Source organism: Magnolia sinica, chromosome 3, assembly GCF_029962835.1.
Source record: "Magnolia sinica isolate HGM2019 chromosome 3, MsV1, whole genome shotgun sequence".
Taxonomy (NCBI): domain Eukaryota; kingdom Viridiplantae; phylum Streptophyta; class Magnoliopsida; order Magnoliales; family Magnoliaceae; genus Magnolia; species Magnolia sinica.
Window position 1 is genome coordinate 5,236,579 of NC_080575.1, and position 27,696 is coordinate 5,264,274.

General features: G+C 39.6%; 1 protein-coding gene across 2 annotated transcripts; it reads right to left on the minus strand.

The window, feature by feature from the left end:
* Positions 1-723: 723 nt before the first annotated feature.
* On the minus strand, positions 724-12,325 carry LOC131239359 (long chain base biosynthesis protein 2a-like). Of its 2 annotated transcripts, none has more exons than XM_058237036.1 (12): positions 12,033-12,325; positions 11,831-11,896; positions 11,575-11,663; positions 10,107-10,252; positions 9,908-10,032; positions 9,708-9,801; positions 9,122-9,285; positions 8,394-8,555; positions 7,566-7,692; positions 6,965-7,173; positions 2,066-2,173; positions 724-1,136 (listed from the first exon to the last, which is right to left on the minus strand). In XM_058237036.1, the coding sequence occupies exons 1-12, from the start codon at positions 12,156-12,158 to the stop codon at positions 1,035-1,037; spliced, it is 1,518 nt and encodes a 505-aa protein (XP_058093019.1). In that variant the 5' UTR covers positions 12,159-12,325; the 3' UTR covers positions 724-1,034. The 2 variants fall into 2 exon arrangements, with proteins under 2 accessions (XP_058093019.1, XP_058093020.1); XM_058237037.1 differs by having other exon boundaries at positions 7,007-7,173; positions 12,033-12,321.
* Positions 12,326-27,696: the final 15,371 nt, after the last annotated feature.

The window sequence follows — 27,696 nt, forward strand, 5'->3', positions numbered from 1 at the left end:
CAATGGAACCTAATATGGATGCTCGAGATTTTTTACACAAATATGGGTCCAATCAACAATTTGGCCGTCACAGGTTGCTTATGATCGGTGGCCAAATCCATGATGAAATTTAATAAAGAAATTAAACGGTTTCAATCAATTTGAATCATCAATTTCTCTATTAAAATTAGGGCTAGAAAGTCAGGTTAGCTAAGGTAACCAATCCTAACCCAACCCAAGTGGAAATTCTCAGCCCAAACCCAACCCAAGAAGACTTGGTCAGGTGGATACATGCTAATATTTTTGTTGTTACATTAGCTTATTATATTTTCAATAACATCTTATTTTTTGTACCTACGATTTTATTAATTATATATATAGTTGTTTATTATAAAGAACTTCATTTTTTTAAAAACAAATAAGCTAAAGTACCGGACAATTACGCCTTTAAAATTCATGTTGTGTAGCACACAATTTATATGGGAGAGAAATCCGGATTAATTTATAAGTACGCACTCAATTATAATTTATAAGTAACTGATATATTCATCGAGTTGGGGTTGGGCTAGGAAACTGGAGACTTCAAACCGAGCCCAAGCCAAGTCTTATTGGGTTGGTGTTTGTATAGCACAAGCCCGAGACTGAACCCGATACATCTTACCTGAGCCCAACCCAATGTTGGGTATGTCGTGTTGAACCTGCCGGACTTTAGCCCTAATTAAAATTGACTGGCTATAGTTACAATGAGAGAACCACCATGAGCTACTATCCGAAAGACAGCCCAAATGAATGCACCCACATAAGATCTACAGTCTAGACGATCTCAGGACCTTTGCAAAAGCCAAAGATTAACAATGTGTGTCCATAGTTCACCTAACCTGGGAGCAGAGAAGTTTAATCCAGATCATTGAACCGTGGGCCCTACTTATAAAGACTCAATGCCCATTAGTTAATACTCTTAAATATTCTTCAGCCAAGATCTCAAGTAGTTCTCCAAAACTAGCTGCTCTTCATAATCCCTGGTTTCTGGAAGCACAATAATGCACGGTTGTGATCTAATGGTGGCCCAATGGGTCAGAAGCACCTCCATCATGCTGCTTTGAAGGCTCAGCTAGCAAATATCTTGCACCAATCAATTTGCCAACTCTGCCAATGACCTGAGAAGTAAATGGCACATAGAAAAACTAATCAGGCTGACTAAATAGAAACCTGTTGGCCTTGGAAAATTGAACGGTATCGATGCACTCTATCATGTGCAACTGGCAGAATAATATAAAATGGACTGTTCTATCAAAGTGGGCCCTACCATCCATAGATGGGCCATAGACCAAAAAGAGTTGATGCTTATGGGACAATTCCTCACCACCCAATTGGAGGACTAAGTTGATTGAATGTGGAAAGTTGGTCTAACCATTTCTTTTGAGATCTAAAAATACATTTGCACCTCAAAAAATGCTCCAATAGCAGATGTTTGGGAATAATGTGGTCTGTGGTGGGTCCCACCTGGTGAAAGATGTGTACGGGGACAGTGCATGGCTCTGAGAAGGAAGCATGTAATAACATGGGGCATGGGCAGATGTGGGCCCCACGTGATGTGTACATGACATCCAACCTGTCCATCAGATGCATCACCCAAAAATACTTTCAAGGCTCAAAAATTTTGCTGATCTAAAACTCAGGTGGGCCATAGCTGAGGAAACATGCTGGGAGGTGATTTGCGTGGGGGACCCACCGTGTTGTGTATGTGGAATCCATGCCGTTCAGACCCTTCATCTGGCCTGCATAAAGGGTCAGGCCAAAGATCAGATGGTTTTGCAACTCAAGTGGGCTCCAATGAAAATCAAGCGTTGTCGTCCACTCCCACCTTGCTCCCTGTGCTGTGGCCCACCTAAGTTTTAGATCGAGCTGTTTTCTGGGCCTTGGAGGATTATTAAGGTGGCACATCTTATGGACGTGTGGGGCCCACATTTCCCACATCAATTAACAATAGATGCTTTACATGCTTAAAATAAAAATGCCATCCAACATGCAAGCAACCACAATCTGAAAAGGAGAATTTCACAGGCTATGAGAAACAAGTAATCACCTCCAAGCCTTTCAGCAGATCTTCCTTGGTATGAGCAGCTGATATGCAGATGCGTGCCCTTCCCAATAACAGCGGAGTTGCCGGAAATGCGACCATTGCAACTGCAACCTACACAAACAGAAGCATGCCTTTAAAAATAATAAATAAATAAATAAATAATGGAAGGTTGCAAGAAAAACAAATTATCCAGTGGTCCTAGTTGCAGTGGCCCACTAGGACAGTCCAAGTGATCTATCAGGGCTGTTCGTTAGAATATAGATGCAGAACAGAATTTCATGGAATTAGTCTTACATAGTAGGGAAAATGAAATTGTAATTTCATATTGATGGTTTAGGTTCCAAATTGTGATTATGTTATTTTCATATTGGACATGAAACCAACTAACTGCAATTTGAATTCTACTTCCTCAGCATAGTTTAAGAAAACCCTAAAATTCAACTCGACTCGATGCCCAGCCGGGTTGACTTGACTCGACTCAATATTTAATATTTAAATTAATAAGAATATTTAAGTAATAATAGAGGTTGTGAATATAAAAATTGACATAAATGGTCACCAATCAATAGAGGTTGCGAATATAAAAATTGACATAAATGGTCACCAATCAAGTGTATGTAGAGTTGGGCAGAATCCAACCTGATCCAAACCGAACTGAAGGCCTGGATCGGTGTGGATCGAGTAGGACCACTCAGATCCGATCGTACATCGGATCGTGGTCAATCCGGACTGATATGATCCAAAATCTGAACGAACCCTAACCCCTCTTTCTCCACCCGAAGGAGGCGCTGCACCCACCCATCTCTCCTCCTGTCTCTCCCGATTTCCCTCCTCTCCTTCCTTCTCTCCTTCTTTCTCTCCCGGTTTCCCACATCTCCTTCTTTCTCTCTCTCTCTCTCCACAGACTCAACTCATTCCGACTCGATTCGATTTTCCAGACCGAGTCAGACTCGGTTCGGGGCAGGCCAGCAAGGATTCGGATCGGATCGAGTCAGCCCTGCTGGACTCGGTCCCGGATCGGATCGAGTTCGGGTCAAGTTCTTGAAAAATCGGATCAAGTCGAGTTGGACCCAATCCGGTCCGACTCGACTCGATGCCCAACTCTAAGTGTATGGCCTGTTCGTAGAGTCAGTACACTCTCTAAGATAAGTCAGGTTTTTTAGCCTTCCTTTGATTATGGAGAGAGAGAGAGAGAGAGAGAGAGAGAGAGAGAGAGAGAATAGACTCAAACTCAAATTGATTCCTCGAATCCACGGAGCTTCTCTGGACTCATAGAGATTCCTCGAATCCATGAGAAATGAAAATAGAAATAATTTCTAATAATTCCAAATAAATTGATTGATGATAATAATAATAATTTAAAAAAAAAAAAAAAAAACAATATTACAATCTTTTAAATAATGAGCTCAAACCTAGGACGGAGTTTTAGACTAAAACTCCCTAAAAACGTGAAGTAAACTTACTATTTATAGATGGTCATCATTCCTATCCAATTTGGCCTAACTACGTTTTTCTCCTAATTTTTCTAAGCCCTTTTCATGTTGGGCACGACTCCTAAAACTCAAAGGATCAAAAGTTATGATCAAATTTAAACTTACTATTTGTAGTATAAACGAAAATAAAATGGACTTTTGACCATCAATCTGATGAAATCTCGCAAATCCAGCGTGGGCAACCGGCATAGCAGGTTGGTTGGCAAAAGTAGCTTCTCCTACCCCAAAATCATATATGATATGTCGAAAAACTCATTTAGGTTTGCAAGATACGACTGTTTTAAGGTTCCGATGGTCCTAATCACTTCTGCCTCCGATTGGGCCTTCTCTGGTCCATCTTTGCCATGAAAGTGTCCGCGACCCTCTCTACATCAAAATCTTGTTGAGTTGACTCAGCCAAGATTTGAGTCAAGTACTATAAATACTAGGATGCTGGAAGCATAACTAATGTTTGGCACTTCTTCTTGTTTTTTTTTTTTTTTTTTCTTACGCTGAATTATCGCAATTCAGACGACCAATGCATTCAAAAGCATCCCCAATACTAGAGTGTTTTACAGCTGATTTTCAAGACTTCAACCAAAGTGAATGTTTGATTTGTGAAAAGAAGCATGGTCGGGTGCTTGTCAAAGTAATAGCCAGAGGAGCAACCATTTCATTCAGTTCTAAAGTAGCATTCCAAATGAAGAAAGAATAATTAAAAAAAAAAAAAAGACACAATTATGTGGGTCCCTCCAAGGGACTTCACCGTTCATGTGTGCCAACGATGCACACGTGTGCGAGATCCAAGCTGTTCAGCCAAACCCAAATATCGTGGCGGTCTATTTATCTGGTGTTGCGTTACCTGAGTATGGGACCTATCGGTAAAGGTATTGAAAGAACATGGATAATGTTTGGCGGATCCTTAAAATCCAAGTTCTCATGATATGGGTATGGTGAGAATTATCACTGCTTAAGAGTATTAATCAAATGTAAATACTCAGCTAACAATAGCAGAAGCTGAATTTGTTGCCCGACTAGCTCAGTTCACTACAAAATTTAACTGAAAACTCTAGAATTCAATGTCCCTGTAAATCTGGATTTCAAGTCTTGGAAAGGGAATCCCTTACCCCAAGATACTTTTGACAAGGACCCTTCGGTTTTTCTTCTTCTTTTAACCATTCATTCCTTTTGTGCATGTTTGACACAGATATATTGGCCCAGAGAAAGTAAACATGGGGCCCACTGGCGCAGGGAAGGACGTGATGAGGTTGATCACCGCCTTCCTTAGGGGATAACTACTAATCCACAGAGCTCTCAGGACTCCTTACAGAACTTCCTCAAATCCACGACAGATAAGCAGAAATAATTCCTAATAAATTCGAAATAACTTGATTGATAAATAAATAAATAAATTTACAACTATTTAAATAAGGAACTCAAACCTAGGACAGAGTTTTAGACTTAGACTTCAACTCAAACATCCTAAAAACGTGACTTACTATAAATAGTAAAGTTACTATTTATAGACTACCTCTATTCCTACTAGACTTCATGAACCACGTTATTCTCCTAATTTTTAGAAGCGTTTTTCATGTTGGGCACGACTTCTACAACTCAAAGGATCAAAAGTTATACTCAAACTAAAACTTACTATTTACAGTAAAAATGAAACTAAACGGTACTTTTGACTGTCAATCAGTTGGAATCTCGTAAATCCGGCGTGGGCAACCCAGCATAGCAGGTTGGTTGGCTTAAGTAGGTCCTACCCCAAAATCATATATAATATGTCGAAAGACTCATCCCGGTTTGCAAGACGCAACTGATTTAAGGTTCTGACGGTCCAGATCGCTTCCGCCTCCGATTGGGCCTTCTCTGGTCCATCTTGGCCATGAAAGTGTCTGCGACCCACTCTACATCACCCACCCAAATGAGCCACTTGATTCTCAGATTAGTGAGACTTTGGTGCAGGTGTGCTGAAATTTCCTCCCATCTGGCAGCAAAGCTGATGATGGAATGCTATCCTTTGGAATGACTAGTTGAGGCCCCATTCGGGTACCTGCACAATTTGCAAATGCTCCAAAAGGCTTACAGACCTATACATGACCAGATGGAAACATTCCGATCCAAAATCATCTTGTTTTCCAATTGGAGTGGAAATCCATATGAAATAACCAATCAATTAATGTTTTTCATGGTTTGTTAAACACACCCAATGCTGACGAAGAGAATTGAAAAAAAAAAGCTTAAAAACTCAAACCCTTGACTTGACTCGATGTTTAGCCGGCTCAACCCGAAGACTCGGATAAATATGTACTTGACTCAGCTCATTATTTAATAATTAAATTAATATCACTTATGGATATTTTAAGATAATTATATACCTATTAAATATTTTGAAAAAAAATTAATGGAAGGAGATACAAACACATGGTGCTTGGCTTGTTGTTTAGAGGTATTATGCGGCGGAATCACACGGAGATGTATCTAGGATAGCAATCAAATAACACTAAGCAAACACAAAGAAAAACACAGTGATTTAACATGGAAAACCCTTTCGGGAAAAAACCACGGCACAAAGCGACAGAAACTTACTATGAAAGCAAAAATTACAAAGAGAGAAGGCTTACCCGATTCGAACAACCTCGAATCTCACCTTTGCTCTACCTCTTTGAAACCCTAGAATTATTTAGAAACCCCTGGAATAATATCCCAACCCTGTTTACACCTATATTTATAGCCTATGGGAGAATCCCAAACAAAATTGAAAACAAATTTCACAGATCCGGCGGATCCGCAAAATTCTGCGCAAAACGTTCGACGTCATTGAACGCCCTTCGATGTCATCGAAACTTATCATTCGATGCCATCAAAGCTGGGTCGATGGTATCTAACTAACACCCAAACTGTCCAAAGACAAAACCCGATTTTCCTTCAAATCTCGATTGCATTGATCCATGTTCGATGTCATCAAAGGTTCAATTGAACATCCATTGATGGCATCGAAAAAAGTGCCCAGATAAGTCAGCGACCAACTGGAGAAAATTTGGAAAATCTTGATGGGATCGAGCACTGTTCAATGCCATCGAAGGTGACATCGAATAGACTATCGATGGCATTGACAGACCCTGTATCTAACTTGATTTAAGACATCAAATACAACATTATTTCCTCTGCTTAAGGTCAGGGTTTTCAAAACTCAGTCCTTTTATTTTATTTTTTTTAACTCGCTTCTAGTCGTGTTGAGTCAAGTCAAGTCAAGTCAACCGAGTCAGGGAGTTGGCAGTTAGATCAATGCATCTGCGAATGAGTCAAGTTGAACGAGTCAGTGAGTTGACTTAATTTCTTCTTCCCAATTATTTTCTTAGTTTCAACAAGATCAGCATGTTTGGCAATTAGATCAATGTATGTGTGAATGAATTTCTGTATGTACATGTATTTGGCTGTAAACCAGCTGAGAGACTGACATACTCACATTCTGTCTAAGACACTCTCGAGAGAAAGCAGGCATTTTCGCCGGATTGTAAAGCATTATCGGCATTATTGGAGAGTCATTGTCCCCAAGAACATCAAATCCCATCTTCTGCAATTCTGAGCGGAAGAAATTGCTGTTCTCACGGATTCTATTAAGTTTCTGAGCTCCTGTATGGAAATAAAAATAGCCTAGTTATTGCCAAAAAATCCAAAAAGTTTTCAGTCCTTGCACTGAGCATGTTATAAAGATTCAATTTAAACTAACGCTTGTTTGCATATGAAGATTTCATTTGGATTCGCTGGATACCGTAATTTTTAAAATGACGTGCCTGTTTGGTAGTAAGTGGAATCCTAAAATTCATTAGACAACTGTCACCCTGTTTCTTGTGCCTGAGAATTCTGACCATGATAGGAATAATGATTAGTGTGTGGATTATGCATATCCAAACAGCCCAACTGTCTTGTCCATGAAAAGCAATTTCGATTTACGCATGGATTCCACATATCCAAACACACCCTAAACGCAAACTGTGGGAGGAAGAATTTCTATCCATCCATACCTCTGTTAGAACCATCCTCTCCAAGAATAATTTTTATAGCAGATATGACTTGTTGAACAGCGGGTGGTGACATGGATGTCGCATAAAGATGAGCTGGACAAGCATACTTCAAATATTGAATAAGTTCCTGACAGTGACAAGATAAGAGTTTATTTTTTAATCGTGGCACCTATATCTAGTGAAAATACTTGAGTTGCTTTTTCTTCATTCATATACAAATTTTGAAATCATATAACCTAGTGCTTTATTTCAACTGTGTGGCCCACCTTATGAATGTATCCACCTGATTTTTACACTAAGGGCCAGTTTGTATAGTGGGAAAAAAAAAAAAAAAAACAGATGACTTTTCCCATGATGGGATGTTTTTCAATGTTTGGAAGGTGAAGAAAGTTTGGATTTCAAAAAGCAATCATTACCCAAATACCATAATCAAACTCTCACAACATAAGATATTGGATAACCAATATGAGAGCTTTATCAGATTTCCACTTCCTATTCAAGCAAGACCCACAAAATGGAATCCATGGGAATCCATGTCTTATGGAAATCTTGGAAAATCATCATTGGGTAATCATTACAGTTTCGATTTCTTTTATTTCTTTTCCCACTATCCAAACAGGTCCTAAGTAGTATTCATAGTGGGCCACACCATTTGCACGACGGATTTTCCACACAGGTGACATGTTGGTGGGAAATTATGGAGTTAGCATGCAGCTGGCAGTAGGTGATCAGCTGCTTCTCTAGACCAGATGCAACTCCGCATTCTCTCATCTTTCAATCATAGAATTGATTAAATTGAAGCAAGGGCATGCAAAAGATAAATCGAACCTTGGATCCTGCAATATAGCCACCGCACGATCCAAATGATTTTGTAAATGTTCCCATCATAATATCTACATCAGTGGGGTCCACGCCTAGGAGCTCACAAACACCTTTTCCAGTTTTTCCAATTGCGCCAATGCTGTGGGCCTCATCTAGATATATGTATGCCTAGTCCAAAAGTAGAAATAGAATGAGAAAGAAAACGACTGTTGAGATGAACATTAAATATAGATGAGCAAGTGCTTACAAAGACAGTAATGAAGCAGTGGTGAATGAGGCCATGCCACAAAAGTCTCCTGTGGGACAATCCTAACCCTTAGATCAGCAGTCTGAAATTAAATTATTGAGATTAAAAAAAATGGAGCAAAAGTATCCATCTAAAGGCATAAAAGCCAAATATCAGATGGCTAGGATCATCCAAGCTGGTAGATCTTTTGAGGCATGGCCTATTCCCATTGGGTGGTCACCAATAACAGTTGTACAAACTAAAGATCTGAATATACTGTATTTATCGTCAATTGAGGATTATAAAATTCCTCTACTTTGTGATTATCCATGGTCAAACTCCATTCATCCACAAACATTCATTTTTGTTAAAGGACCCAGTTCTCTAAATATTATCTTGGTTATCAAGAATCCAATATCCAGACAAATAGCATACATGTGCAACATCCAGACGTTTCATCTACTAGACCCTACTAAAATTCCAAGATATTTTCTTTGAGTGGTATCACCTTATATTTCTTGCAAACTGCTATGATTTCAGGAAGTTTACAGAGCTCCCCTTCCATGCTGTAGATTCCCTCGACAATAACCATTATCTTTTTCCAAGGTCTATGTGTTCGGGGCTGTCCACCAGTGATTTGTTCTCTCAGCACTTCTTCCAAGTGAGATGGTGCTAAAAGCAGGAGAAAAAATAATAAGATGCATGGCAGCAAGTAAGAAGTTATCAGAACTCAAAAGGATGTATCTTTCTAACTTAAAGAAGTTATAAGCAACAATGAACCAAAGTATAAACAGGAACTGCTAAGCCCACCAAAATTTACATGTGGGGCCCACCTTTTGTGATCCCTAAAAGTCTACTCATCGGATGATCATAACCACTGAATCCTATCATGCCCCATTAAAATTTGGATGGTTAGTAGTAATTGTCTATTTTGGTCAGATGCTTAGGAATGTCTGATAGGGGAGAAATTGAGACATGGCCTATCCTACGATGGGGCTAAAAGTGGACCCCACCTGTAGCATTGCTGGATCGAATTAAGAAATGGCATGTCTCCTAATCAACCATCACATAATACCTCTAGTACAAAAACTCACAATTATGTTGGAAAACCTGGATTGTGGCTCCCGATCCTCGAGCACCATTTACAATCGAGTTGTGGTTTAAAGAATCACTGATTATCAAACCCCCCTGCATATGATCACAATGAGCAAGAGTTCAGGTTTGTAGAACCATTCACATTGCTATAGTATCATGTTATAATGCAGATTACTAAAGTTTTAGCAACTATACAAACCTTCCCAATCAGGACTGGAATGATGGAAGAGTTAGTCACATAGCCCATGCCAAAAACTACAGCAGATGGCTTTCCCACGAATTTTGCAATCCTCTCCTCCAATTCCACGTGCAATTTGGTAGTTCCTGATGCCATTTAACTTCATTAGATGGAGCCCATGTTCATCAACAATTGTATTCTTCATAACATATAAACATACCGCCATCTACACGAGTACTACAAGTGCTTGGTGAAAATTCTTTCAGAGACTCAATTGCACGGGGTGTGCAATATTCATCTGCTGCTGCAAACCCAAGGTAGTTGTATGAGCCTAAGTTAAGGCATCTACTCGTCTTCGTGGTCCGTCTGCATTAGAACAATTGGTTGGATCACAACCTCAAAACATTCCAAATTCATTCGAAATATTTATATTAAGAACACATTTTAGAATATGGAAAATTGAAGTGTCCTATGATAAATCATTGATTTTAATCAACCTATGTAATAGACTATTACATAGTTCCTTTGGGAGTTTTGCATGCTCATTGCCAATCCCAAGCCCAGATAGAGGAGGGTTGTGTCTGGATGGTAGCCGGCATGAAACTTTTGCCATAACTTTTATCATGAATCCTCACCCCAATTAGTTGAGATAAGGCTTAGATGATGATGACCTAGAATCTATGATACTCACCCAACTATGATACTCCGTTAAGAGTAATGATAAGGGGTTCCCATACCCATGTTATGAGAGAAATGGATTTGGGAAAATTATAAATTATGGGGAAAAAATCCCCAATCCTACTTTATTAAGGGAATAAGATACAAGTGGTCCAGTGTCCTGAAGGAGTGCTAAAATTAAGAAATAAGAAGAATGCTACGCAAACAGGGATATTAACCTGACTTGTGAATATCATCAAGGAACATTTAACATCATTATATATATGGGTGCTAAACAGCTTTAATATTTTGAGAACATAATACTTAGAAGATCTCTTGTCCCAAATCCAAGATCTTTTTTGGTGCCTGAACATGAACTCAAGTGAGTGTAGCATGCCAGGAACTTTATAAGAGGCATCAAAGCTAAATGAGAGAGAGAGAGAGAGAGAGAGAGAGAGAGAGAGAGAGAGAGTAATAAAGAGGAAAACCAAAAAATGACTGAAGCTAAATGATGCAGGGATGAACATGATGAGGTCAAGCACCGTCTTCCTCAAGGATAACTACTCCGAATCCACGGAGCTTCTCTGGACTCCTCACAGAGACTTCTCGAATAGTAAGTGTCCTATTTGGCTTCACCAAGCTGTTCTCCTAATTTTTCTAAGCTCTTTTCTAGCTGGGCGCAACTCCTAAAGCCCAACGGATGAAGAGTTATAATCAAACTAAAACTTACCATTTATAGTAAAAACGGAATTTAAATAAGGAAATGACCGTCGATCCAGGGGTATTTTGCAAATCCGGCTTGGTTGGCTAAAGTAGCTCGTTCTACCCCAAAATCATATATTTTACGCCCGATAACTCATTCCGGATTGTGAGATACACCCGATCTAAGGTCCGACGGTCCGGATCACTTCTGTCATCGACCGGGCCTTTTCTGATCCATCTTGGCCATAAAACTGTCTGTGCCCCGCTCTACATCAGTAAATGACCCTAATACATAGCAATGGAATTCAAAGGCAAACAAAGAAACTCACAACAGTGTCTTGTTATTGTCATTAGAGTAACGCTCAAACACATCTATCCAAGCATCAGGTGCACTTGCTATTGGCCGTCCAAAACAGTCCTGCCCAAAAAAGAGAGAAAACAGGTGATATCTGAACTACGATTTGCATGCAACTTACATCCTAAGAATTGATACGCCAGCAGATGCAATTGAATCGAGAAGTGAGTAAAATTGAAAATCGAGAAGCAAATAAAAAAGAAAGAAAATATTAGAAAACAGGAAATTACCTGAATACGGCGATACAAACGGCGTATGTAGATATCCTCATGATCAAAACAGATAGGCGCGTATACCTAGAGTCCCCATAAACAGAGAGAGAAAAAAGGGAAAATAAAGTCAATTTCTCATAAATCTCTGAAAGAGAGAGAAGCACAAAAGATAGGACGAGAGAGAGAGAGAGAGAGAGAGAGAGAGAGAGAGAGAGAGTACGTGAAGATTGGTGGAAGAGAAGAAAAGGAAGAACTTGTTGAAGATGTCTCTTGTATGTGCAAATGCGAATAAGAGGCCGTAGCTGAAGAGTGTCGTTAGAGCCGTTAGATATGGGATTCTTACCATTTTCTATTTCAAATTATTGTTTTTTTCTATCAAATTTCGAAGAGAGATTTTGAATCTGAATACAAAAGAAAAGACACATAAAACACGCCACAGAGATAGAGAGATTTCGAATCTGAATACAGAAGAAAAACAGAGAATGGGAGAGGGAGAGAGGACTTTTCAGAGACAGTGAGGGTGAGGATTTTTCTTCCCGCGAGACTGAGACTCGAGGGGTTGGTTTTGAATGGGAACACGATTTTTCTGGTGACCACGACACTAGCGACATTCCAAGCTTTGTGGGCCCCACCATGATGTATGTATTTTATCGACGCGGATTGGATACTGACAAGGCCAGTAGCCAAATCGCTACTGAAGTGACGTCACCAAGCTCTGTGGACCCCACCATGATGCATGTGCTGTATCCATACCGTCCAACCATTTTTAGAGATCTTTTTTATTGCATTACAAAGAGAATGAAATAGATCTAAATTCCAAGTGGACCCACCACAGAAAACCGTGGGATCAATCACACCCACTGTTATGTTTTTTTGAGATCCAACCTATTCGTAAGTTAACATAGAGATAGATGAAGTGAAAACAAAAATATCGGCTTGATTGGAAACTCCTGTGGCCTCTAATAAGTTTTGAATGGTGGATGTCACTATCCCCACTATTTTCTATGGTAGGGTCAGCTTGAACTTTAGATCTATCCCATTCTCCTTTTAATGCCATAAAACTATCTCTAAAAATGGTTGGACGGTATGGATATAACACATGCATCATGGTGGGGTCCACAGAGCTTGGTGACGACACTTCAATAACCTTGTCAGTATCCAATCCGCGCCCGTATTTTATCCATTCCGTCCGTACATTTGTTTTAGGGCATGGCCTCAAAAATGAGGCAGATCCGAATGTAGATGTACCACACCACGGGAAACAAAGGGAATTGGATACTTACAATTGAAAACTTGGTGAGGCGCGGAAGTTTTGGATCAAGCTAATATTTTTGTTTTTCTTTCATTTATATCTATTTGTACTTATCAACAGGATAAATGGTAAATAAACAATACAGGGGCCTTAGGAAATTTTTAATGGTGGACCTTAGGAAGCTTTTAATGGTAGACGTTCCATCAACACCTTTTTCCTGTGATATGGTCCACCTGAAATTTGGATTTATCTCTTTTTTTATCATGCTCTAAATGAGCGGAAAAATAGATGGACAGCGTGGATAATACATACATCATGGTGGGCCCGTGGAGCTGTGACACAGATTATATGGCTGGTGTTAGGGTCATCAGCCAAACCGTGTCCGAATGAATGAGAACCCGTGTGCAGTGGGCGATGACTTGCTGCGAAACGGAACCAGCCATGTGGGTGAGACCCTGACCGTAGGCACACCTGTATATATTCATTGGATATCCATGCGGTTCATCTGTTTTTCTATTTTATTTTATGAAATGGTCCCAAAATTGAAGCAGATAAAATTTCAGTTGGACCACACCACAGGAAACAATGGTTATTAAACGCCCACTGTTAAAAACTTACTAGATTTACCGGCCATCCTACCCATTGATAAGTTAAAAAGGAGCTGATGAAGGGATTTAAAATTTTAAAAAAAAAAACAAAAACAAAAAAAAAAAAAAAAAACGGCTTGATCCAAAGCTTCTGTGGCCTACGAAAGGTTTTCAATGGTCTATAACCACTGTTTTTTATGTTGTGGTCTACCTGAAATTTGCATATGATTTGATTTAATTACCTAAAATAATCTGGAAAAACAGATGAACGTCGTCGGTATAAAATGCATACATCGAGGTGAGCCCCTATATGGTCAGGGCCACCTCACCCACATCACTGGTTCTGGGTTCGCAGCCAAGTAGCGCTTGTGTGACGCAACGAACGCTCCCAAATAAAAGACTCAGGTGGACCACGCCACATAAAGTGGTGGTGATTACGACGCTAACAGTTGAAACCTTCTTAGGGCCCACCGTACATTTGTTTGCCTATTGCCATCCAACCTACTCAGAAGGTCTCCTAAACCTCGGTGTGGATGCTGGATTGCAGGCAGATTGTGCTTTTCCACGGATTTTCTTTCTTAAGGGCTTTGTATTGTATGTAGAAGGATGTTATATTTGGCTCGAGTCGTCACTAACCAATTACTTCATCTTTATAGTCAATTAGACCCGAAGAAACACTCGGAGATAGGATCCGAAGATCTTTAGTCCTAAAGTGACTCCTTGATATTTAATTAAAGATTCCTGGTAAAGACCAGAGTTACAAATATGGAAGGTGGTAGGTACTCACTCTGCCTGTACAAATGTTTGGTCTCTACTTCACAGGATTTAACTAATTTTGAGGGTTGTGATTAGTTCTTGCACAATTAAAATGTAACAGTGTGTGTAATGTTGTGTTAAATGCAACGCTTATGACAAGCTTTAGTTCGGGTTGCATAAATCCACCCTGACTTCTCCATTTGCCGAAGCATACACTACTCAACTAGAGTTTCTGATGGGCAGGATCCAATTACATCAGCAAGCCACAGAGCTTACGCTCAAGTCAATTATGTGTGCAGTGCTATACGATGTAATGCTAATGGATGAGATGAGTAGGGGAGTTGAGAAGGGAATAGGTGTTGCCTAATGCTAATGCTAGAGATTAGACAAACCTGCTTAGAAATTGGCCAATTTGATGGACAGTTATGTCGCCAATATTAGATTGAATGACTCAAATTGAAACTTGAATGGCTCGAGAGGCCAAGACTTTGGCTGGAGTACGTCAGACCAGAGTTGGAATCTCTATTCTACACTTTCACTTTCCTTGATGGAGAGATGATTGGCTCTACTGGATAATTTGGTTTTATTTTTTTAGATTACCAGATAATCGAAATGAGAAGGGGATGGGGGCTATTTATAGCCTATAGGCTAATTTTTTTTGATAATTCTTAGGAAGTTCAAGGTTGGAATATGGTTTGATGGCTACGATTATATATTGCCACATGGCCCAGTCTGGATGGTTGGATCGGCCAGTAAAATTATGATTTTGGGCTTGATAAGTGGTACAAAGGACTTTTTGCATGCTTACTAGTAAGAGAGGAGAGTTTTTGCATGTGTTGGAGACCCCCTACCAAGGCAGGAGGTGTGCCACGTGGCTGGCAGTGGGTAACCCATCCCCCAGGGCACAACTTGCCTCTTGCTTTGACAGGTAATCTCCCACAAGCGTGTGGGAGCTTCGACTTGTTTGGGGTTCATTTGCTGAGATTGCTTTAGACATTTGGTAGGTCTTAGGTTTGAGCTTGGTTTTGGTTTTGGGATAGGTTTATGACTTGATTTACTAGGTGGGTTGACTGGGTTTGACATAGCGAGTCAGCTTGGTATGACTCAGTGAGTTAACTCAGTGAATTGGGGTTCCGTATTCCTAGGGCTTAGGGGCTTAGAGTCTTCAGTTAAGAGAAGGGTTTAGGATTTGAATCAAAGGTTGGATTGTGGTTTGGTTGAGTTCGACAAAGTGAATCGACTTTGTATGACTCAGCGAGTTAACTCGGTGAGTTATGTTTTGGAAATCTTAGGCTTAGGCTTCTAAGGTTTAAAGTCTTGGATTAGGGTTAGGACTAGAGTTTAGGATTTGGATCATAGGTTAGATCAATATTTGAATAGTCATCAAGGGAAAACACAAAAGTTAATGGTACGTTAAATCCTCACTGTGTGGTCCACTTTACCATTGGATTTGTCTCATTTTGGGGCCTAAATGTTCTTTGAAGAATGGATGAACAAGGTGGATAAAACCCATACATCACAGTGGGACCCATCCGCTTGGTGTGCAGCCCCAACTGTCCAATATCCTGATAACGGGATGTGCAATGACCAAAATCGATCGTTGTACGAAAATCATTGCTACTTTGATGGAGTATACACATCCATAGCCTGTAGGTAGCCAGTGAAAGCATGACAGATACGTGGATAAATCAACACCATTCAAAAGACACTCTAGGCCAGAATAGTATGTCAGTTGATCCGGCAGACCACAAGCATCAATTCAATTTGCAACGTTTGTCTAATTCTATTAAACACTTTTTTCTTTCCCACACATCTAATACGTGACGATCAAACCGATTTGTCTTTCGCCAAAGTAATCTTGATAGCAAGCACGCGTAATGAATGGAATAGATCTCCTATAATTGCAATGACAGGATGCATGAACGATGGTCCCCGAGAGAGGATGTCACGTCGGCGTAACAGATATTTTCATGCTCGGTATCCCGTATCGTATCAAGTTTTCTTAAAAGACCAAAATATCCTTAACAATCGATATTTTCAGTTCGATTTCATTTTTGCTTTTGCTTGCGGAGGAAGTAACCTCTCCCTCTCTGAAAACCACTCCTTCCATCTCTCTCTCTCTCTCTCTCTCTCTGAAAACCCCCCCCCCCCCCCCCCTCTCTTGTCGCCATTGGAAGAATGTAGGTGTACCATAGGTGCGTATAACATCAGTCTCTATTGAAATCTTCACTCGTTCTCGATTCCTCCTCCTCCTCCTCCTCCTCTCTCTCTCTCTCTCTCTCTCTCTCTCTCTCTCTCTCTCTCTCTCTCTCTCTCTCTTCTAGGGTTCTAGAAATTCTCTCGTTTATATGATTATCTCATCTTTGTTTTGTTTTGGTTTTTTTTTTTTTTTTCCTCTGATCGCAATCCATTTCATTATCGGTTTTGGTTGCAGACAATGTTAGAAATTGATGTTTGGATACACCGGAAAAATATAAAAAATAAATGTAAGAAAAATTATTTCACTAAGCTGAATCACGTATAGAATACGCTGTCCTTAAAGCGTGATTCGCCCCCTTATCAATTGCTGATGGATTACAGGCGAATTGCTTCCAGGATAAGACAAACCTATTCTGAATCCAGCGTGCAACAACTACGATGGGTCCACTATGGAACGTTGTAACACAATTGATCTGTTCTGGCAAGATCGGATAGAGAGAAATGTTCACAGTATTCACTAATGAGATTTGAATGTTTCTAATGGGAGAAATAGTGTGTTGAAATGATGAAATCGGACTGGAATGGTCCAGTTTATATAGGCATCAGGTATAGCACTGTTGATGTGTGGTTATTCAATAGTCCAGAACGTTTGATCCCAGACGTTTCTGGTCATCAGATCAAAAGATTTGATTGTTGGATCATCCTGGCCCGTCCGTTTTTGGACTGTTGTGGCTTTCAAGGTGGCTATCTGTTTCTAGAAACTGCTGGACGTTTCGGATTTAAGATCTGACCGTTCTCAGTCACCTATAAAACCCAGGCTCATTTCAGATTTTCAGATCCACCGCCCTAAGGCTCTGACTAGGAAGTGCAAAGTGCGCCATCTAGCGCCACTACAGCCACACTGTGCGTTTTAGTGCTACGCACTGGAACACACAACCCGAGTATCACCTCCTCCAAAAATTCAAGTAAGAATACTCTTCACAAGTTCTCATATAAACCACAAAACTTTTTTTAAAATTTCCGATGTGGGACAAAGCACACACACCACACTTTTGAATTCAAAATTTTCAAAAAGCATTTTGGTGGAAAATTTCTAAAATTTTGAGAATTTAAATTTCTTTTTTAAAAAAACCACTGATTTTCAATAGACAATGGAACTGATCCTCCATGGTTAGGATTGACCCTCACCACGAAGGGCGTGGGGCATCTTCTTCAGGAGAGGTACCGATGGAAGGTCATCTGTTAGGTACGACAGTCTACTAAATTTTGACAATGTAAATCCCCGTTTCCATCTAGAAAGGTTTGCTGAATGCACGAACTTGTGTGGGGCCCTGCCCTCACACTCAAGCACACGCCAATTTGATGCACGTGTGCGATAATTGAGACTTCCATCAGGTGGGCCACACTGATTAGACCTTCTGTCTCAAACTTTAAGCTGTTTCACTCCCGTGGGGTGCCACAATGTACAAACAAAGAGATGGCTAAAACCTTTTTTTTTTTTTTGTTTTTTGTTTGTCTGCGTGTAGCCCTTCATTGATTCTGTCCATGGTAGGCTTTTAAGAATCTGATGAGTTTGATACAACTTGTATGAGTCGACTCGGTCTCTGTCAGACCCGATCCGGTTCAATACCACAAGTCAGCCCCCATAAGTCACCCCTGACTTTCAGCCCCAACTCAGGTGAGTCGTGACTCGACTCCGGGCTGAACGGGTCCGGTTAATTCACTTAGTCTTTTAAGTTTTAACCATGCTATGTGGCCCACTTGAGTGAAACAACCACATGCTTAGTCAGTGTGGCCCACCTAATTTTTGGCACAAGGTCAGCTCCAAAGTGAGGGCTATGGCTCAAAAGTTACATTATTTGGCATACTGTCCTATGCATGGCCTTTTTTGGATGGTCAATATATCTAGAGAAATGGTCCTCAAAATTGTTTATGGATTCAATATTTGCGAAAACACCCATCTGATGCTTCTTTTTTTTATTTTTTTTTTGAGAAATGGACCATCCAAGAGGTGGACTGAATTGGTTTGTTCAACAGTCCACAGTCTAACGTACATGTGTTTCCATTTTGAGGAGTGTATGGTCCTGCTTTTTTGCACCAAGTCATCTCCACAGAGAGGGCTATGACCCAAAACTTACACCGTTTGGCATGCTATCCTATATATGGCCTTTTTTGGATGGTCAATAAATCTAAAGGAATGGTCTTGAAAATTATTTATGGATTGACCGGTTAGAAACACCCACATCTGCTGCATTTTTGGAGAAATGGACCATCCATAGGTGGCCTATGAATCAGTCAATCCAAAAGTCAGTCTAATGTACATGTGTGTCCATTTGGAGGAGTGTACAGTCCTATTTTTTGCACCAGGCCATCAACATAGTGAGGGCCATGGCCCAAAAGTCACACCATTTGGCATACTTTCCTACTCATCACCTCTTTATTTTTTTTGGAATGTCAATAAATTTAGAGAAATGGCCCTGAAAGTTGCTTATAGATTGAATGGTTAGAAACACCCTTTTGATGCTTCTTCTTTTTTTTCAAGAAACAGACTATCCATAAGGTGGCCTATGAATTGATCAGTCTAGATTGATTCACTTATTTTGCCCTTCTTATTGGTTATAAGGCCGGCACGATGTACATACAATGGATCTGCCTTAAAAAATTTATAGGAATAAGTTAGGATTTTCCTCCATTTTGATTTTCTTATCTATTTCAGAGCTTTTGATTATGTATTTTAGTTTCGTTAATTTTTATCAGTCTAATTCAAACCCTGCATGTCCATTCTTTGTTTGGAACTTTGAAGCTACTGGGTTTCTCAGTCATTATGTTGTACAACAGCTTGGCAAGTGGTACTCCCTTTTCTTTTGTAGTTTGGCTTTGTATGGAATTTATTCTTTTTTCCCCTGGTAATTGTCTGAGGATTTTTGGTTGGGCAGATGGATTGGTTCTGTGAGCACTCTGTATTGTCAACATGAAAAACAAAATGCATTCTTAGAACCTTTATTCTTTGTAATAATAACAAATTTTATTAAAGGGAAGAAAATTTTGAGCTAAGAGAATACAAGATAAAGGAATTACAAAAGAGGAATTCAATTCCCAATGCCTAATATATCACTACCATCTTCACAAGAACATCCACTTCTTTGTTTGCATCCAAAATAACATAACTCGTTTTGATAATTATGATATCATGAACCCTGATCTCTTCTTAAGAATGCCCCTAGACTATCACTATAATGCCCCTCCTAGGCTTCACTAGGTCAGATGCTGAAAATTAGCTTAGACAACCATGAAAATGCTGAAAATATTCCCATGACGCTTTTCAAACCAAATATGATATGATCTTCTTGGAAAAATAAGAAACTAGATGGAGTAATAGTGAAAGGTAATTCCTTTTGCATTTAACTCTCCCAACCTTTTCTTATTATTAATATTTTTGATGTTCATCATCATCTAAGCCCTGTATTTTTTTAATGTTGTATTTAATTATTTATATAATTGAATTTTCAAAGCTTTTAATAACTACTATCCCAGCCAGAGGGTGCATAGAGTTTGTTGAAGTGCTTGTTTTTTGGAATCTTCTCATGCGTTAACTTTCGACAGTCGACATCGCAAAAATTACCTACAAGCACTAGGGAAATTAGAGTAATAAGGCTCTTAAGTATTACAACTTAGTAGGGAAGTTAGATTAAGGCTCTCGAGTATTATGACTTACTATTTTATTTTATTTTTTAAAAAGAACTACAGAACAAATGGATAGTTTCTTGGTTTAATTTGTCAAGAGACTATTTCCAGGGAGACCATTGGTCGTATTTCACCAAATCAAAAATAAGAAATGGATTGTGAAATCTCACAAGGCTCATGAGATCTTTACAACAAACAAGTTGTTCTCCTGAGTTGGATATATATCGTCACGGAGTGATTATTCAGAAAACTGGTTTCATCGTGATTCAGAATTCACTAAATTATAGATTATCTTCTACTCCTAGTAATTGAATTATCAGCCATACAGGAGAATATATTTGCAAATTTGCTTGCTTTAGCTACTATATGCAGTGCTACTAGTTTTATATTTTACTTTCTTTGTTGTTGCCTTTGTGAAACCAATGTTTAGTGGTTCATTCACTTATTGCATTTTATTTTATTTTTTCTTTTTGTTTTTTTGGTTCAGTGTTAGATCTTTTAAGCAAACAGGTGGTACTCTTTACTGGATGTAGGTCGCCATGGATTAACCGCTCAGAAAGGTTAGTTTCTACATGATTTAGAATTCATTACATTACAAGCTTTTATTTGCCTCTATCCTCCAGATGATTGAGATTATATTAGCAACATTTTGCTTGCGTTCTGCTAGTGTTTCCACTATCCTTCTGCTTTTGGCTGCCTTTGGGCATATGGAATGGTTTTCAATCATATGAACCCGTCGTATGATTGGGCTCCTTTTTCAATGATCCAAATCCTTTATGTGGTTGTGATAATTTTCAGTGATATGAGCCATTCTACAATCTGCTTTCATTAATCTAATCAATAGGTGTTTACAACCTTTGCTCGTTGCCACATGCACCAAAAATCTATAATTTGGGTAAGTTCTTAGGGATTGAGCATTGAAATGATAGTTTGGAGCACATGCACCACTCATAGGGATAAGCTCGTATTAAGTGATAGAAATCGTTAATAATATTCTTCGATCATCAAAGTCGTTCATATGATTTGGCCAATCATATGTTTAGACTCATATTTAGGGATCTAAGTTAGGAATATGGCTGGGCCAATTTCCAATGCTCCAACCTGACGGCATGGTTCAGCCTACGTACTTTTAGTGATCCATACTGTTCAGATGACTCGACCTGTTTTCTACATTCCAATTATTTTGTTTGATTGAGTTTCTTACCAATCACTGGAACCATTCATATGACTAACCCATAATGATACAAATCAGTAATGTGGAGGGCTACTTTTCAGGGATTCATACCATTCTTATGATTGGGATCCTAATTATTCGTATGACTTGACCCATTTTCTGTGACTAAAACTGTTCATATGATATGAATGAGCTCATTTTAATGATATAGACCATTTATAGGATTAGGTTCATATCTCTGAAAAAAAACGGAGCCAATTGGTTAATGCGGTTGGGCCAATTTTCCTTCATCCAAGGCTTTCGTATGATTGGGCTAGTCATATACACAGATGCCTATTTAGGGGTCTACGTCATCAATATGGTCTAGCAAAATTGTTAGTGATTTAACACCTAGTCGGGCCCTTTTTCAGCCATCCAAGTGTTCTTATGATTAGGCCCATACTATTTTGTTTGGGTGGGCTCATTATTAATGATATGAACCATTCGTATGATTAGGCCCGTATTCATTAATGTGAAGGGCTAGTTTCCAATCATCTAGACCATTCATATGATTGGGAGACTCTTTCGAGTTATCCTAATTGTTCGTATGACTTGTCTCATTTTCTATTTGGGAAAGAGAAATCCAGTGCATATTGTTAGATTGAGTAATTGGAAATGACATGGACCAATGAAACCCAACAACATTGGAATTCTTTGTGCCTTCAATGCAGATGATCCACACTCAATCATAATTTATAACTTTTATATATATATATATATATATATCGATCGGGTTCAAGTTGGGTCAAGCAACCCGAGCCCGACCCAACTTTTTATGGGGTTGGTGTTTGTACACCCAAGCCCGAGACCAAACCCGATACATCTTGGCCGAGCCCAACCCAATGTCAGGTCGGGCACAGGTCGGTCAGGTTAAACCTATCCGACTTTCAGCCCTACAGAGTGACCAATGCTTTTTTAAAAGAGAAATTACATTATTATCCTGTAATTTTTCTTGACAAAGTGGAGAATTGAGAATCCTCAAGCCCATGTGGTATGTGTATAACTTGCGCCCTGTCCAACAGGTGTAGATTAACATGATTATTAAGCAAAAGAAAAATATTTAAGATCTAATCACAAGGTGGGATCAAGTGATCCATAGCTCAAGTGGTAGACTGAGTGAAAGACACCTCGTTTCAACAATGAGGTCTTGGTATCGATCCCTAGTGGGGGGTGTCAACTGACAGTGGGGTGTACTAACAAGCTGACCAAAAAAAAAAAAGTGTAGCTCATATGATGATTCGATTGAACTGCGTTTTTTGGTTCGTGCAATCACCATTGTGGGGTGCATATTTTGGATAGCTTGGATATATAAACATACCTTGTGAATCCCATAAGTCTAAACTTTCACTGATTTTTAAAGAATTAATTAGATGAGGATAATTTTATAAGTTCATTCCTCAAAAAGACCCTCTTAGGAATATTTAAATGTGGAAGCATAATTTGGAAAAATGTGAGTTCGCGAGGAATTTTTAGGTAAAGATCCCAGTTTTCTTTTACCAAGTGTATAAAAGGAAGTATCATAAAATTATTAAGGTATAACTATGATCAGATAAATAATAGACAGATAACCATAATTACAAGTGTTTGACTGTAATTTTCCTCAAAATTGTACTCCAGTAAAAAAAAATTTTAAAATATAAATAAATAAACAATTAAAAAAATGGTAGTAGGACATATACAGTAGAAAGTCAAGCTGGGCTAAAATGATGTGAGCCCGAGCCTTCCTAGCTCGAAAACTGATCGGCCCATAGTAATAAGTCCAAGCCCGACCCAAATCCGGACTGGCCCATTACCATCCCCTTGTGAGGGAACCTTATCCTCTAGGCCGGTGTGTAGGTCCCACCTCGTGTACACGTGGCATGGTGTAGGCCATATATCCACGGTACATGTGGCTGGGTCATGCTGCTCATGCATCAATCACTCGATACCATCTATTTAATTTAGCATATCAAGGACAATAAAATGGCTAAAAAAGAACGTGGTGGAATGATCCTAGACATCTGATCAGTGGCCCCCAAAGCGACGGTGGAAAAAGAATATAGTTAAAGATATTATTTACTGGAAAGTGAAGAAAAAAAAAAAGTGACAAATAGGATTGATGTAGAGTGAGTCACTGATACTTTCATGGTAAAGATGGACCACAGAAGGCCTGATCAAAGGTGGAAATGATCCGAACCATAGAACCTTAAATGAGTAAAGTAGGAGATATACTTAAGCCAACCAACCCCCGTGCGAGGTTGCCTATGCTGGATTCGAGAGATTCCATCATTTCTGTGGTTATAATTAGGGGTGCATGCAGTTCGGTTCGGTCCGATTTTGGGGTGAAATTGGAATTTTCAGAATTGGAACCGGACTGTTAACACCCTAGAACCAAACCGGAACCGGACCGTGAAAACCGGTTCGGTTCCGGATCGGTTCCACGGTTCTGGGCTTTTTATAACCCAGTCTAATTGCATGTTTTATTTTATAATTTAGCTTACGTCCATTCATTTTGTGATCCATTTGATGAATGGTTTAGATATTGTATATGATGTGAAAAAATACATTTAAGAAAACAATCAAAGGGTGCATTGTAAACCATAAATAATGAGTTGAATATACAACTAAATTATATTGTAAACTTATGGTTCTAGGTTCGGTTCTACATACCTCAAACCGGATCCGAACCGAACTATACTTTTTGGAACCGGAACCAGTGCAATCTAGAACCGGACCAAACTAGACCATTTGATAGGTTTCGGTCCGGTTCCACGGTTCTATTGAATGTGCACCCTTAATTATAATTGATAGTTGGATGGAGCCAGTGCAATGTTTTTGAGAAATCCAATACGTCCATCTAATTTTCAAGCTCATTTTAGGAAATGTGTAAAAATAAGGTGGATTGAAAACTCAAATGAGCCACACGAGAGGAATAAGTGAGGATTTAGTGACCACTGTTGAAATATTTATGTCCACAAAAGTTTTGTATTAGTCTAATTTTTGGGTGTTTTCACTTCATTTCAGTAAAAATGACCTTATAAACTGTTGGGATGGCATATAAACATTAATGTGGAGCCTAGAAAGATTTCAATGGTAGGAAATCCTTTCCCACTGTTTCATCTTGCATGGCGCTCTTGAGTTTTAGATACTCTTCATTTTTCATAGAATGGCGCAATCGAAAAATGGATGGACGGTTTGGATTTCTCATAAATATCACAGTGGACCCAGTTTGCATCCTTGGGAAGGAACTTATTTAAAATACCTCCTATTTCAATTATAATCTAAAATAAGGCGGCGAATGCAAAGTCCAGCCATCAAGAATTCATTTACCCTAGATACATTGGAAACAGGGCTGCAAAAACAACCAGTACATGGGTAGGTGGGCCATGTACTGCCGATGCTGTCAACCGTTCAATGCATCTGGCTTCGAATCTATCATCGATGGACGCAGACAGACAATTTCCTAACAATTTCCTTCTATGGTTTTGCGTGCATCTAAACCTCGTATTAACAGTTTCGGTGGTAGGCCCTGAACGATGCCTTTGGTAATGTGGTCAAAACACGTGGAAGAATGCTAGCCGACGATGAAGTGACCACCGAGTTCCTTTACATGCGCCCAAAACATGCAAGACTACTGTACATGTGACACTTGTGAGACATGATCAGGACCGTCTGATTCGATGGGCCACCTTGTTGATGAGCTACATCTCAAGAACCAAGCTAAGAGCTGATGTACTAAATCATTCGCAGTACATTGGATTGGGATATAGCACCAAAATCGGGGTTGTCTGGTCAACCGTAATCTCCAACTGGTGGGCATTGGTTTACCCTCCAACCCTGATTGGCCTAACTTGATGTATTTTTTTCATATCCATGCCGTTCATCCGTTTTTTCAGATTATTTTAGGTCATGGGAAAAAAAATCAAAAAGATAGGAAGCTTAAGTAGACCACACCAAAGGAAACTGTAGGGATAGTGACACTCACCGTTGAAAGATTCTTATGTCCCACCGTGATGTTTTTTAGCCATCTAACCTATTCATAATGTCACAGAAACCTGGATGAAGGGAAAACAAAAAATACAAGCTTGATCCAAAACTTTTGTGGCCCACAAGAAGTATTCAACGGTAGGCGTTCAATCACCACTGTTTGCTGTGGCTTTGTCCACTTGAGCTTCGGATCTACTTTTAATTTAAGTTCATGCCTAAAATGATCTGGTATAAATGATGGACAGCGTGGATAAACACATACGTACATCACGGGTTCACCAGCTAATCCGCTACCATTTGTAATCGGATATCTATTATCATCCCTTTTATTTAAAATCCACTCCGTCAATCAGTTGCATCGCCTGATTTTCACTGCACATATCAAGAATCAGCTCGATCCAACGGTCAACTGAGCCACGATACCGGAACAATTGAAAATCATGACTGAATCCTCTAAATTCACTCAACGTGGATAACTGGAGTTTTTTTATCAGGCTGATATCTTGTGTGTATCTTCATCCTTATATGGATCATTAGATGAACGATTTGGATGAAATATAAACAGGCTGACAAAAGCATCTCCGGTTAGCAGGATCATCCTCATTGTTCCATGCGGTGTGACCCACCTAAGCATTTGGCCAGCCTAATTTCTGACTTACTGACGCCCCGCTAGAGATGGACGGTCCTGGTAAGGGCTCTCTGTGGCCATCTTGATGTACGTGTTTTATCCAAACCATTCATGGTTTTTTTTTTAAAATCATTTTAATTTTTAAGGCAGGAGCTCAAAAAGAAGTCAATGGAAGGCTCAAGTGGACCACACGACAGCCAGCGGTATAGACTGAATGCATATCATGGAAAACTTATAAAGGCATAGAAATTTTGGATCAAGCTAATATTTATATTTCCTTTATTATAATGGTTTTGATGAAAGATACACCACGTGGTGGCCCCACACAACCTACAGTGGTCATCCCATTTCACTGTTCCATGCTATAATGTGTGGAAAATATGAGTATTCTATCCAGCTGATTTTTTACCTCACATCATAACATTGAGGATAGAACCTGATAGACGGAGTGGATTCTACATTTATAACGTGGTGGGCCCCACATACTTGGGTGATTTACGCAGTGCCCAAAACAGCTGTTGTAGCAAATTCTTTCAAACGTGGAAGTGGAACAGGCATTTCCAAGGAATTTCCTGTGTAGCTTGGCGTGCATGTGAGTCCGAATTGGAAGGTGAGGTGGGGCCCACAAACAGTTCACCACATCACAGGCAATGTTTGAAAGTCCTATGGGAGGGACGGTCAGAAATTTCCTAACAACTTCCTTGGGTGACTTCATGCGTACACGATAGGCACGTGGTAGACCCCCAAACATTATCCTCAGCCTGCCGACTCGACACCTAAACATTTGGGTGACAAAGGACAATATGGGCCATGACTTCCTAACCTCCACTGCACGTGTGTGGGGCCCACCTCGATAACACATCACCGACACTATATGATGGATGATGCTTGCCTGCGCTGGGAAGCTAGGTGGGGCCCACTGTAATGTTTACCATAAATCCACTCTGTCCATCCATTTTGGAAACTCATTTTATTAAATAACATTGGAAATGAGGCACATCCAAAACTTAACAAGGCCACACGGGAGGGAAAAGTAGGGAAAGAAATGCCTACCGTTGAAACCTTCTGAAGTTCACCTCGATGTTTATATGCGATCCAAACTGTTTATAGGGTCATTCCCACTCGGATGAACTGAAAATACTAAAAAAATATATATATAGCCTGATACAACACTTCATATAAATGTTTCAACGGTTATCATTCAATTCCCACTTTTTCATCTCCTCTCGTGTGATCCATTCGAGTAATGTATCCATCTCATTTTTTGTCTCTTGTCCTAAAATAAGCTAGCAAGATGGATGAACGAGGTAGATTTCTCACAAACATCACAAAGGGCCCCATCTAACTTCCTAGGGACTACCCAGAAATCTGCGTCCCCTTATGATTTTAATCGTACTTGCATATCTAAATCAATGATGATTTTATTAGTGGAAGGCATGGGATGTTGGTTGGAAGGAGTCAATGGTGCCACCTTCTACGGAAGCGGATCCGGTGCACCCACATGCACGAAATATACTTACACTCTCCATGTTGTTTCTACATACGAGGTATACATGTACGAGATCTAAACCATTCATTAATTATTTCAATAGCGGGTGG

Coding starts and splice junctions, on each gene's coding strand:
- LOC131239359 (XM_058237036.1), bottom strand. CDS start 12,158: ATGGTAAGAATCCCATATCTAACGGCTCTAACGACACTCTTCAGCTAC. Junction 10,253..11,574: donor GACAATAACAAGACACTGTT/GTGAGTTTCTTT, acceptor GTTCTAATGCAG/ACGGACCACGAAGACGAGTA. Junction 9,802..9,907: donor TTCCAGTCCTGATTGGGAAG/GTTTGTATAGTT, acceptor GATCATATGCAG/GGGGGTTTGATAATCAGTGA.